Raw genomic sequence first — 14358 nt, 5'->3', positions numbered from 1 at the left:
GAGGAGATGGAGGGACCACGTTGGAACTGGAATATTTGGCAGGTGTGCCAGAGCTGCAACAGCACCCCCTAGAGGTTAGAGGGAAGCACTGCGCATCTGTGTTATCGTGCCCCCCCCCCCCCAAAAGCAATGTGTATGCTCTTTGTTCGTGTGTGGATCCGTTCCTGCACTCACTGTTGACAGGTTTAAGTGAAGACACAAGGTAGTTTTGTATGTGCACAATGTCAGCATGGTGTCTTTTAGTGTGCTCTGACATTCCTAGATGCTTTCCCACAAGACTAATGTGGGCTTATTTTAGATAATACACCCACATTTAATGTAGTCAACGAGCAGACCCTGTGCTGATTGATACTTTAATAACAGTATCAGAGATCGCTTCATCTAATGGGGGTTAGACAAGAAGAAAAGCTCATTATATATGGTTCCTGATGGTGCTCGTGTGTGTTTGATGCTCATTTAGCAGCGCACGAAAAACCGTGCCACCCCAAAGTGAACACAGCCTATGAAAATGTTTTTGCTTCGCCACCGAATAAGGGAGCTAATGAGCTGGAAAGACACCAGAGAGAATATGTTTGTCACTGTGGCTCATTTGAATTCAAATGAGGTGAACTGAGTGAAAGACGGAGTGGGTCGGGTCCCCGCCAAGAGAGGGCGTCTCATATGTAAGAGATGATTAATGGAGTAGGAAAGAAGAAGAAAAACGACACAATCTAAGTATTCATTTTTGGGACTTTTCTTTAATCTGAGCTTCTTTTTTTTTTTTTGTGGAAAAAAAAGGATAATTTCATCTCTTTGGCCCTCAAACAGTTATTTAAATGATACCGTCTGAGACGTTTAGAGGGGAACTCAAATACATCTGAGATGTGGCTTAGGGCCCCAGGGCCTGAAACGTAGTAAGTATAAAGTATAAAATGAAATACATGAAGTGCAAGTGCCTCAAAACTGTGTTTAAGTACACCGCTTGACTAAATGTATTTAATTACTTTACACCACTGGCTCACGTCCAGCTGAGGAACTGTCCCATCTTTCTCTCCCCCTCATTTCCTGTCGTCTCTCTACTGTCCTCCTTACTAACATTTTTCCTCCACAGACTTCTTGATACAAAACAAACAGCTACAACTGACTCATGTAGGTGCTGGGGTATATTACAGCAGGTGGGTGGAGAGAGAGAGACGCAGACAGAGAGAGAGAGAGAGAGAGAGGAAGTGGTGAGGATGCTCTACAGTCCCTGCAGCACATTGCTCCTCACCTCGCCAGTCTGCCAGTCTGCCACAGAGTTTATACCACACAACATCGCTGTTTCACTGACCTGCATTCACCGCCGCCTTCCTACGACCATGTCTGTTAAGGTAAGAAGGCAGAGAGCGTTTATCCCAGCTCACCAAAGCCTGTTTTCTTCCTTTCAGCTTTATCACAAAGTGAGGATGGGTGCCACTTGTCTTCACTTTCATTTCTGTCTCTGCATGAACTCATGACACTCAGCTGTAGGTGTGTAGATGTTTATTATCCCCTGTTGTGAATAAGTAATGATGATAATAATAGTGTCCCGCAGCCCCTTAACAGGCTGTTTGTGTGTGTCGCTCAGGAGGAAGATGAGCTGGTGATGGTATCACAAGAGGAAATCAGCACAACTTCCCTTCAGTCAGAGAGAGAAAGTAAAATGTCGGCAATAAGCTGGAAGGGGTTGTCATCGTTTACATGTATGCAAAAAGAGCCGCCGTGTGCACGCCGTGTGAGAGAGTGCTGGTTTAAATATTCACCTGGGTTCACCTGAGCATGACTAGTTACATAACACACTTCATAGCCTGTACACATAGTTAAAACTAATGCAGCCCCATACAACAGGTGTCTCTAACTTTTAGTCTGTCCTCATTGACTGAGTGATTACTGCAATTATATTTAGTGTTATGATCTTAGAAACACAATTCTTTTTAAAGGTATGATAATTCCATTGAAATGATCATTGCTTGCTAAAGATCAGTCTGTATTTAATAACATGAATCACATGACACATTCTGGCCACCACTTTGGACCAGACTGAAATGTCTCAACAGCTGACTTTGGCAATCCCCTGACTTCTCCTGTGGCCCTGACGTCTCCTCCCCATGAGGTTGACATTTTGGGCTTTTAGTAAAATGTCTCAACAACGTTTGGATGGATTGCCACGAAATTTGGTACAAACATTCACGGTGACTAGAGGATGAATGCTAATTACTTTGGTGTTCCCTTGACCTTGACCGGCAGGTCAATTTTCTTTTACTTATTCTGTGAAATATCTCAACATCTGCCAAAATTTTGTACAAGGTTCCCAGAGGATGAACCCTACCGACTTTGGCGATCCCCTGACTTTTCATCTAATGGCACAATGACGTTGCCATTTTTGGTTTTGAGGGACATATCTTGGCATCTATCAGGTGGATTACCATAAAATTTGGTACACAAATTAATTTTCCCCTCAGGATGAATTGTGATTTCTTTAGTGATCCTCTGCCCTCATCTAGCACCGTCATCATGTCAAAATTTCACTTATCCAATAGAATTGGACCATTACCAAAATACCTTGCAGTTGTGTATTTATTACAGTTGAACCAGGTGGGAATTGGACCCTACTTCTACAGTCTACCAAACTACACAACACTACCTGTGTTTTTTTTGTACTTTATTTATTATTATTGAGCAAACAGGTTTATTATCAGTGATATTAATCAGTCATCAGGCAGACTAAGAATGTATTTTTGTTAGTGTTGTGAGTGGAAAGGAATAAATATAATCTTTCTAACTATGCAGAAGACAAACTAATGCACTTACGAATGCTTAATCCAACATGTTTTCACTCACATTGTGCTGTTATGTCGCTGTGTGTGTTTTCAATATGTAAGTGTTGCAGGGGAAACCTGAAATGAACTGTCAAAGACTCTACACACATATAATTAATCCCATTCACTACTCCAACCACTGATCACAAAGTCTGTTTATGAAAAGGAATAATCTCTAGCAGGTTTCTTGATCTCTTCAGCCTCCAATTCAAATGTGCAAACAACCTGGAGAACTGTTTGCAAGGCAGGTCCTTGAGAAGTGGGCGTTCTTATCATGACGCTTATGAAAATAGTTTAATTCTCCTCGAGTCAGACCACAATACCACATCCTGAGGCAGTACTTAAAATAAACAGGGTCTGTCAGGATCTGGCCTGGATTTTGTAAGTTTGCTCAAGACATAAAAAGTTGATTTGTTAGGAGTTTTACTTGTTATGTTTCATGCGCTAATGTTTGCATCATTGGAGGTCCAGGGCCTAAAAAGTAACATACAATTCAAGCATATACTACCCAGGTAGCAAGGTGAATGCAGTATATACGTGGCTTTAGAAGGGTTGCACACTCCTGGTTTAGGAGCCAACAGGACAATAGATATCAGGACGTTCAGATGAATAATATTATTTCAAAGTTATTGAGGATTACTTGTGGAGTCCCTCAAGGCTCAGTGTTAGGCCCTTTATTGTTTATTTGTATATAAATGGCGTATGTATTTATGATAAATTATAGTTTCCAAAACATTAAAATGTATTTTATTTGCAGATGATACAAATGTATTATGCTCTGTGAATAATTTGAAACAACTTTTTGATACTATGGAAACCTTTTAGTTTTAGACTGACTGCATCATCTTTGGCAATCCATTCACAAATTTACAAAGAAAAGTTGTGATCGGTGATGTTGAAATTGAAAGTATCACAAATACACACAAAACTACTTTCCAAAAATCAACTAACCCAATGTTTATTAAATTGAAAGGCTCTACAAATTAGAGACTTGGTAGATTTTAAAATAGCACAAATCGTGTGTAAGGTCAAAAACGAATTAATAACTGAAAGTATCCAAAACATGTTTAAAATGAGAAATGTTATTTGAGAGGAATCTGCATGTTTAAGAAACACAGGGTCAGGGCTAATTGTATTTCTGTTAAAGTGGTCTGTTTTGTATGGAGTAATCCTTAGTATTTTTTTCTCCAATCTCCCAGTTGAAAGTAATTGTGCCGTGGTCATTTCTACATCATTCACAGTCCAATGTGACACAATGTACTTTTAGAAGTAGAAGTATACTATATATTCAGATATTCCTTTAATACATTTTTGATAAGAAATATCATGTTTTGAATATGCGCAGTAATGTATATGAACCGTCCTGGAGCTGCTCGCATGCTTCCAACAGGTTGGAGTACAGAAATATTGTTAAAGGTCATTTCTGAGAGTTGTTTACAATGAATTGAATTAATTTAATCAATCCCGCAGCAAATGTATGACAATAGTTTTCAATTTCATGAACATGTGGCTCTCTGCAGCAGCAATCACCACAGACACTCTTTAATGAAGTACTGGTCATCGCCCCTGTTTTTTTGGGAGTCTCATATGTAAGCAAGAAAGCACTGAGTCCCCTTTGCGTACTGTTATGAAACAGGGGGATTGGATGTGTAATAGTTTTCCAATCCTTCTTAATTGGGATCAAGGGTTGTTGTGAGGGATTGTGGAGCTAAAGACTCACACAAACACTGGTGGCCCCCTCAGAACTCAGCAGAGCCCCGGACAGAAAGGTTTGCACATTTCAAGGCTCCGTAAGTCATATGACAGGACTGAAGAAAATTAGAACTAGACAGACAAACTATGGAAGATATCGTTGTAAGCCCTGAAACACAACATGGGCCGTGCAGTTTTTCACAAGCTGACGTGCTTTGCATTGACATTTATGCAAATGCCACACACTGTGTAACTCCTCTTTTCTCTACCTCACCTACAGGAGCGGCGTACCTGGAAAATGCAGTTTCGGTAAAGCCCATTCCAGGTAAATCACTGTGTCTGGCCGTTCATCACTGAGGGAAGAACAGGAACTCAATCAGCCTCACAGTTGGAGGAAGGACGTCCGAGCTTCCCTCTGATCAAGTTCTCTCTGTCCAAAAGATGTCAACCGCCACCACTGACAGTGCAGGAAGAGGAACCAAAACCTCTAAAGCGTCAAAGGATCATAAAAAGGTAAGCGGACGTCATTATCAGTCATCAAATTCTTTTAAAGGAAAGAAACACCTCAAGCATCCTCTATTTGGAAGACAGTGACACCTGCTATTACAAAATCATTGCTCATTGCTGATTGCGTGAGGTCATTCAAACACAAAACTAAAAAGGAAGAAAGGCATATTTGCAAATTTGTTCCTTTTGTGTTGCTGTTAATAAGCTCAAATCTAAGGGGTCATGACATTCCATCAAAATGAAAATGAATACGTAAAACTTCAGTTTAATTAAAACAAAAAGTACTATACCATCAACGCAGTTTGTTTTAAAGGGCCGATTTGAACGATCAATAATAAATTAATTGATTAATCACAAGTGTTTTTAGCCACACCAGTCGCTTGGTTCTGGGGATGTCAACCATTGGATTAATTTCCATTAAATTTGGTACACACACATTCGTGGTCCCCACCGGAGGAACTGTGCAGTCTCTGGTGAACCCTTACCTTTATTTCTAGCACCATCATCAGGCCAAACTTTCAGCTTGTCCAATATTCTGGCATTCTGGCATTTTCGCCGCAATGCCGGATTTGGTCTGAATGCAGCCTTATTAGTCTTCGTGCTAACGGACAGTAAGCTGAACCTTCATGGTGGAGACAGTAAAGCGGTTTCCGAGATCAGCTGACCGATCTCAGCAACTATTGGACGGACCAACTGACTGACATCGCCATCCCTTGAGCCACATTGGTGGCGTTGCTGAAAACTATTCAACACTTTGTCATATAATTTGGTGAAAAGTTGTCAACAGAAGACCTAGTAGATTTCTTTTTGATATAAATATGTTTTCTTCCTCCCTGTTGTGGTTTGTTAGCCCACGGCGGCTGCCCTGAAAGGAGCCATCCAGCTGGGCATCGGTTACGCTGTGGGAAACCTCAGCTCTAAACCAGACCGAGATGTTCTCATGCAGGACTTCTCTGTTGTGGAGAGCGTTTTCCTGCCCAGGTACACTCTCATTTCTACACACTTTTACTGTTGACATTTAGCTAATGCGCACACTCAAAGTCAATTTCAGATAAATAAAGGAGCTATTCACCCAAATTACAAAAAGATGGAGCTACTATTTATCTAGTGAGGTTTGGAAATATCAGTGCCTGCGTCCACCCCAATGTGTGAAATGTAGGGGAATGCGTATTTGTTTGTACTGCTGACAGAACTGGGAGACAACTTCCGAAAAACTCAACATGTCTTTCAACAAAAGCTCCTCTGAATAATATCGAATGTTATTTGGCTACTTTCAAAGAAATTATTAGGAAACTATGGGTATTATCAAATATTTAACGTAGCTTTAACAATTACTTTTTATACTTCTTAATGAAGGGAAAATAGGGAAGTCACTTTTTGAAGTGTACAACCTGATTACTTGTAGTTGAGCAGGAAACCACACATTTCAGCAATAGTCTTTTTTTCTCAGCAGACATTTTGACTCGGCCCTGTTCTATTCAAGTGTCCCACTAAGTCAATAGTATTGACTCATGTGCTTTTGTCACTGTCACGTGTCAAAATGTCTTCTGTGGAAAAAGGCCTATAACATGTCGCAAATGCTTACTATTGTCTCTTTCTTTCTTACCCTAAAACATTTTTGTTTGCTCTCCAGTGAGGGCAGCAATCTGACTCCAGCGCATCACTTCCCAGATTTCCGTCTGAAAACGTATGCACCGCTGGCCTTTCGCTACTTCAGAGAGCTGTTTGGCATCAAACCAGACGACTATCTGGTGTGTGTGTGTGTGAAGATTCACATCATCACTCTGATTCAGCAACATGCGGCAAAAGCTTCAGTTGATTTGCTCATGCTAAGATTTGCTGCGTCTTTCTCTATTCCAGTACTCCATGTGTAATGAGCCTCTGCTCGAGCTGTCCAACCCCGGCGCCAGCAGCTCCTGGTTCTACCTCACCAGCGATGACGAGTTCATCATTAAGACGGTGCAGCACAAAGAGGCTGAGTTCCTGCAGAAGCTGCTCCCTGGTTACTACATGGTGAGCTCAGTCCTCAAACGCAAACTCTCGCTACGTTTGCATGCACACACAGCGCATATGTATTTATCAAACTGCTAAAAGCGCATAAAGGTGCTTTGTGGAGAGCAGGCTACTCATTAAGGTCTAACAAACGTGTTGAATGCATCCCCGTCCTCATAAAACATTTGCAAAGCCAAAGTTCTGAATATTTCAAACCCTGCATTGTTTACGTCCCTGTTTCATAGCTTGGAGTCTTCTTCCTTCCATTTGTTGGCGCACTACTACATTCTGTTTCTGTAGGTTTCTCTTACAACGCTCGTTTGATGGTTTTCCAACATCCGAGACTCTATTGAAAGTTATACTATGAAAAAAAGAACCTGCTTTGTCTTTGTTATTGTAGAATCTGAATCAGAACCCGAGGACGTTGCTGCCCAAGTTCTACGGCCTTTACTGCATCCAGTGCTGCGGCGTCACCGTCCGCGTGGTGGTGATGAACAACGTGCTGCCGCGTGCCATCAAGATGCACTACAAGTACGACCTGAAGGGCTCCTCGTACAAACGCCGTGCCTCGCGCAAAGAGCGCGGCAAGCCCTCGCCTACGTTCAAAGACCTGGACTTCCAGGAGATGCACGAGGGCCTGCACTTCGACCCGGACACCTACAATGCCCTGATGAAGACTCTGCAGAGGGACTGTCGGGTGTGTTCACATTAAGATCTTATATCTGTTACTTTAGTCGTGTGACTGACAGGAAAAAGCTGCAGGTGGAATAATGATGCATGCTACCATAATGTTTAAATTATGTTCATTATCAATCAATGTATCAATTCTTTTTTTCCCAGTTCCCAGTGCCCAAGGCGATGTTTTCAAATGTCCAACAGTGACCAACAGTCCCAAACCCACAATAATTACATTTCCAATCATATAAAACACAGAAAAGCAGCTGAATTCTCACATTTGAGAGACTGAAAACCAGAGTTCAGCATTTTTGCTTGATAAATTACTTAAGCGATTACCATTATCGCTGTTGGTTATCTTTCACTTGGTTGTTCGCTCGATTTATCGACTTATCGTTTCAGCACTGAGGCCGCTCGCCGTGGGTTTAAATCTCTCTTCGACACAGCCTGAACGGAATTCAGCCAGTGATCACCGCACCAGCTCTACCCCTTCGATAACATTATGTAACCGTGACAGGCCACGGCTATGCGTCACGTTCCCTTTCGCTCAGTCTCGAGCTGTTATGATGACCTCATTAGTGCCTGCCTGTTATTTCATTAGTCTGAAACAACAGTGGCCACTTGATGGAGGATTAACGCCCAGCAGAGCAAAGCACCTGACTCATATTATCAGGCTGAGCAGCTGGACTCAGTAGAACACACTGGCCCGTCTGGGTGTAATGTGCTCTTATTGGGCCTCTTTGTATGGTGTCAGTTAGTGTATTAGGTAACACGGTGGAAAGTAAGGGCCTCTGTTTACAGGAGTTACTTCGTGACATCAGTGTTTGGTCAGAGGGACTGGGGCTTATGTTGTATTGATTTTGCAGATCCAGGTTTAGCCCCTTTTACTGGGACCTGCATGGGTCTATTCTATTACATTAATCAGATACTCATTTTTACATGTGTAATGTCTCTGGGTGAAAGAGTTGCACACATACCTAGAGGGTAACATAATGCCCCAAAGTAATGACCATTTACAGCCAAAGGGAAAATCTCCTTTGTCTTGCCCTGAACCAGGTGTGGTGTTACATTGTGTGTCTCAATTCTACAAAGCCCTTTCACAACACATCCGCACTGCTAACAAGCTATTTATCATTCTGACGGGGACATTAATGTGTGTGCCCAAATTTCATAGCAATCCATCTGAGGGTTGACGTGACATTTCACATGAAACCGTGCAGGGGGCGCTAGAGGAAAAGCCCGGGGATCTCCAAAGTCCGTAGGATTCGTCCTCCGGGGACCACGAACGTCTGTAGAAAATTTCATGGCTATTCATCCGATAGTTGTTAGCTGCCAGCATGGCTAAACCTTTACCAGTTAATGGGATATTGCAGCTGGGATACACTGGTTTTGTCCCTCAAAATAAAAGTTGCATTTCTCATCCAGAAGTAGGGGAACCTATGAAAGTGGACAGGTCTGTCAGCCCCTTCTGACTTTTGTCTTCCTGTGTGTTACTTAACTTCCCTTAAATGTTTTGTTGAATTGCTTCCTGAATTGGAGTTGCTTACGTTCAGTTTCTGTCTCTCGCCAGGTCCTGGAGAGCTTTAAGATCATGGACTACAGTCTCCTGCTGGGGATTCACGTTTTGGACCGGAAGCCGCTGGTCAGAGGAAGCCGATGTGACAGCAGAAAAGGACAGAAAGTCCTCTACTCCACCGCCCTGGAGTCCATCCAGGGGAATGTGAAGGACCCTGAACCCGTGGCTGATGACGACACGTGAGAAAGCCTTTTGTAATCCTTCTGTCATGTCATATGGGAAAGTTCAGTATTTAACATCCCATTTCACAGCTTGGTTTCCTATCTTTTTGCCCTGAGAGTAGACTGTTTTTATGCAATGTGCCAAAGCATGAAAGTATATAACGAGAAAGACAGTCTGCTTTACACACTTACAGATAAATCGAATGGCCTCCAAACAAATTCAAGGCGTTTCATAGTGTGGAGTGATAGCTTCAATATGCTAAAACAATTCTCAAAACATTTTATAGTTAAAGTTCGTATGAGGACCGTCTGTGTTTCTCTCAGCGCTCCATCCGGCTCTTTTATCTTTTTAACTTGAAAGTCTCTTCTTCTGCTTTTTTCTTCGGTCCTCTTACACAAATTGCTTTCCCACCAACAAAAACGCACTGTTGTGTAATTTTGCACAATAGTCTGATCCGCTCCCAATGACGCATATTCAATTATGGGGAGGATTTTCCTGATGGTGGGGCCATAGCAGCTGTTTAAAATCAGCTATACTGTATGTGCTGCAGCTTTAACGCTTGCACCAAAAGGTGGTAACATCTGAGGAAATGATACAGTCCATTGCTCTGTTTTATTCGAAACTGTAAGTCCCATTAATACGTCATCTTTTTTTTTTTTTTTAGATTGGGTGGAATTCCTGCCAAACATAAAGAGGAGAACCTCCTCATCTTTTTAGGACTCATCGACATCCTTCAGTCCTACAGGTGAGCTCGCAAAAATACACACTTTTAGTCTGCAGTTGCTCCCTGATGTGTGCAGACACATTCTTGCCTTTCACCAGAGACTTTTTGTTTGATTATAATCAATTTACAAATGCATACGTACATTTTTAAAACCAATTGTAAAAGTAAATTACATGGAAAAGCTCAAGATGAAAACATTTATTGAATTGATTTTGTTACGCTTAATTTAGTTTCCTGACTCTGTCTTAACTGATTCATTAGAAATAACAAAAATGGAAACGCAAAATGTGTTTGAAAACGTTCTACTTTTTATTATTCTGTTAACTTTTGCGGTCCATCTCACAGTTTGCTAGTCGCTGTCAGACATACAGCATAAGTATGATTGCTACTAGTTAAACGGGTGGTTTGATTAATATTTTCAGGTTCATTAAGAAGGTGGAACACTCCTGGAAAGCTCTTGTACATGATGGGGTATGTAACTTCATATTCTCCCACTTACCTGCAGGTTTTTACGTCAGATTACATTGTGTCTGTACAAGTGTGCAGTGCATGTGTTTCTCTGACAGCTTTCTCTGCTTTTCAGGACACGGTGTCCGTTCACAGGCCGGGTTTTTACGCGGACAGATTTCTCAACTTCATGAGCTTGACCGTGTTTAAAAAGATTCACCGTGAGTCGTTGCGCTAACATAACACAACTGGAGGAGCTGTAGTCTGTAATCCTGCGTTTTGTATTTGTAATTCTTTGTTTCTTTGTGTCGCTCAGCTTTAAGAGGAGCATCTTCAAAGAGGAAGAGGAGCTCCTTCTATGCGATGAAGTCAGCCTCTCAGGAGTTTCTGTCCCCACAGAAGGAGGAGAAGAAGGAGGAGAAGAAGGCCCAAAGCATGGACAACCTGGATGGAAACTGTAAGCTTAAGAATGCGTTTGACATGAGGTTTTCGCAAACGTTGGTTTATGGTAGGCTTAGCTTGATGTCACTGATTGATGATCTGCCTGTTCACAGTTTACAGTTCCTCCAAGCAACCAGATCTTCTGCCAAGATCGGTGGTTTCTTTCCAGTCCGCCAGAAATGATGACGAGGATCTGGAAAACAGGTGCAGACCTAAGATCGGTTTTCCAACAATTTAGAAAACTTGAAATAGTTTGATCACTTCGCGTCCACAAAAAGGACGATTGTATTTGATGATAAAGCAAAGTATTGGAGAAATTGAGATTTTGACCTGATGATGGCGGATCGCCAAAGTTTCATCCAAGTAATTTCATCCTGATTGGTTCGGGACCTATTCGAGTCTATACCAAATTTCATGGCAATCCATCCAATAGTAGTTGAGATATTTCAGTCTGGACCAATAGACCAACATGCTATCCATAGAGCCATGCTGCAAGCGTGGCGAAAAACATACAAATAGCATGTATGTATTAGGGGAATCTGAACAAGTGTATGGGCTCCACTTTCCTTTTTGAGGAATTTTGGTTTCGTTTCATCCGTGATTCAGTCTAAGGGTCACTCACCAAACAACTAACCAGAAAAATAACAGCATTAGTTGTTTGTTCAAACACTTAAAAGTGACCTACATTTACATTTTACTGACAAGGAGGTCTGGAGACCGCTGTCCCCTTCCAATAAAATAGTCAGCCTTGTTCACTTTTAGATATGACCAGGATGTTCTCAAAGCATAACCAAGTCTTGTGCATAACCACACCTTAACCATAGAGGTGGCAGATAAAAAAGAAAATAGCCATGTGAATCATTGTTATCACGAGTCATTTCGAAAAGCGACAACAAACTATCTGCTTTGCTGTTTGGAGGGCTTGTTGAAGTTATGAGGTAATGTCAATCTCAAGTGACATCATGAAAATCAGCGGCAGAAATGTAGCAGAGTGTGCTTATAAACACCATGCTTGTGTTTTTATGTTGCAGTGAAGACCGACGAGCCTCCAGCTCAACAATCGCTCTGGATGACCCTCTGCAGTCTCTCAGCAGGAGCCAATCAGACTCTGAACTGGACGTCTACTTGGTATGAAATGTTTTATTTTATACAATGTGCATGGAAAAACTTGTGTTAAAGGATGAGGCTGGTGTTATTCTGTAATGATCTAATTGTCAACAAATCCCATAGAAGACCAAAACCAACAATGTGTTAGTTTGTCGCTCACCAACCTTATCCTGTATAATCCAACTAATCCAAAGTTTGCTAAAATTGCAATGAAGTGTAGCTAGTTATTAAATGATATATTGAAATATTTGCTGGGGGTGCAGGTAAATCTGAATTTAGACTTCCAATTAATTAATCATATGTTCATTACTATGAAACCACAAGGTTATTATTCCAATGACAAACTGAAACATGGACACATCCTTTTTGACGTCACTGACAGGTTTCTGAAGGGAGGCTTCAGAGCATGAATTTGGGTCTGTGCTTGCTGCCATCTTGCCAGTTACTGGAGCCAGAAAATCCAAAATTTAGAGAGCTGAGGAGGGACGAGCAAGCAGCAACCACCACGGCCACAGTCAGTTCAACGCTTTGCCCAAACATACCATATCGTTAAGCCTTGATATCTTCAACTGAGCCATAAAGTCTTGTTTTGACTTGTATTATTGGCCTCTGGAGGAGCTGCACATTAAGACGCTTCCATGCTGTTTTTTTCTCTCATGTTAGTAAATATGTAGCTACTGCCAGCAGCCTGTTAGCTTAGCATAGCATAAAGCCAGGAAACAGGGGGAAGCAGCTTCTTTTTTTTTATACCTTTGTTGCCAGGCTAGCTTTTCCCGCTTCCAGTCTTTAAGCTAAGCTAAGCTAAGCTAAGCTAAGCGGCTGCTTACCGTACCTTCGTATTGAGCACACAGACGGGAGAGCGGTATCGATCTTCTCATTGAACTCTGAGCAACAAAGCAAATAAGCATATTTTCCCCAAATTGTCGCACTTTCGCTTCAACGTTCAGCAGTGGTTAAATGCTGCTTGCTCCACATGAAAGCATGAATTGCATAATTTCTCACATCGTCTTGGACATTCTTCTTTGGTGGTGGCAGCTCTTTGGTCCTAGAGGCCCCACTGGCATCCTGTGACGTCTATACCTTATGCTTCAGCCCCCCCCCGTCCTTACGTCTGTGCCAGGCCGAGAAACCTCCATGAATTCCCTTTTCTACAGCACTTCTCTTACATAACCACAAAATCCTCATTCAGGCTTATATGAAGCCGTTCTTCAGCCCACATTAAGCAGTTCTACTCTGTGGGAAGCCTGCAGACGTCGGAGTTAATCTAATCTCAAAGCCTCCGACAGAAGACAGTAGGATTCAAACACTATAGTGAGGGTGAGAGGGAGATGAAGGCTTTGAACTTCTCTGACAGCCGTCAGTCTTCATGACTGTTTTCATTACCGTTGAACCCCCAAAACAGAGTAAAGTCCAGTCTAGATTACGAGGACAGAGGTGTTCTTTACTCCATGATTTCATTGTTAGTATTTTTTTTAAAGGGTCATAACAGTTCTTCCGCATATTTTACCATTTTCCAAAGCTGTCAACATGTGAAACTTTAGCTTTAAAACTTTTGTTGCGGAGGTTTTTGGGTTTTTTTCAAATCTGTACTCGCAGCGTTAACTCAACATTGACAAAGTCATTCCATATATGATGTTCCCTTTCACGGACACCGAAACCATTTGCTGCCTGAAGGGTAGATAAAAATATAAACTACTGCAGGATGTTCTGGAAACTGGTCTGCAGTAATTTCACACAAATTGGCAAAAGGGAATGGTGAGGTAGCCCACACACTGCATATAGCGAGCTTTCAAAACATCCATGAAAAACAGGCTACGCGGTGTCAATGCCAATGTGTTTCGGCTTGTGGCTTTCATCAGGGTCATCCAATATTCAGGTTCCTGAGCCTGAGCCTAGCCTGTACTCGCGTGTCAAGACCTGACCCGCCCAAGCTTGGCTGCAACACGATTGACAATTGACACAGTCAAGGGAGAGAGAGAGAGATGTCTTTAGAAATTACATTTAAAAACAAAAACCTGAACCTGACCTGAGCCACGATGTTCTGCCCCTGGACCCAACTGGGACTGGATGTGCGCACTATCCACTTTCTTTGCTTGAAATACTTGGGCTGCTCAATAATGACGAAAACAGCGCTCCTTTGAATGACACGAAGATAAAACACGAGGCACAACTGTTCTGTCCTTTGTTACCTAAATGATGAAGGGATCTTTTGTGTTTTC

The 14358-nt window shown here is 42.0% G+C and overlaps 1 protein-coding gene across 1 annotated transcript; it reads left to right on the top strand.

Moving 5' to 3' along the window:
• The first annotated feature begins 4949 nt into the window (after positions 1–4949).
• Positions 4950–14097, top strand: pip5k1ba (phosphatidylinositol-4-phosphate 5-kinase, type I, beta a). The gene is made up of 13 exons (XM_070925112.1): positions 4950–5021; positions 5866–5996; positions 6649–6766; positions 6876–7028; positions 7408–7704; positions 9253–9437; positions 10085–10165; positions 10567–10615; positions 10728–10812; positions 10908–11048; positions 11146–11236; positions 12064–12160; positions 13999–14097. The coding sequence occupies exons 1-13, from the start codon at positions 4950–4952 to the stop codon at positions 14095–14097; spliced, it is 1599 nt and encodes a 532-aa protein (XP_070781213.1).
• The last annotated feature ends 261 nt before the right edge of the window (positions 14098–14358 follow it).

This window comes from Enoplosus armatus, chromosome 18, assembly GCF_043641665.1.
Source record: "Enoplosus armatus isolate fEnoArm2 chromosome 18, fEnoArm2.hap1, whole genome shotgun sequence".
NCBI classification, from domain to species: domain Eukaryota; kingdom Metazoa; phylum Chordata; class Actinopteri; order Centrarchiformes; family Enoplosidae; genus Enoplosus; species Enoplosus armatus.
Note: the sequence above shows the minus strand (reverse complement) of the source record. Positions and strands in the feature narration are given on the sequence as shown.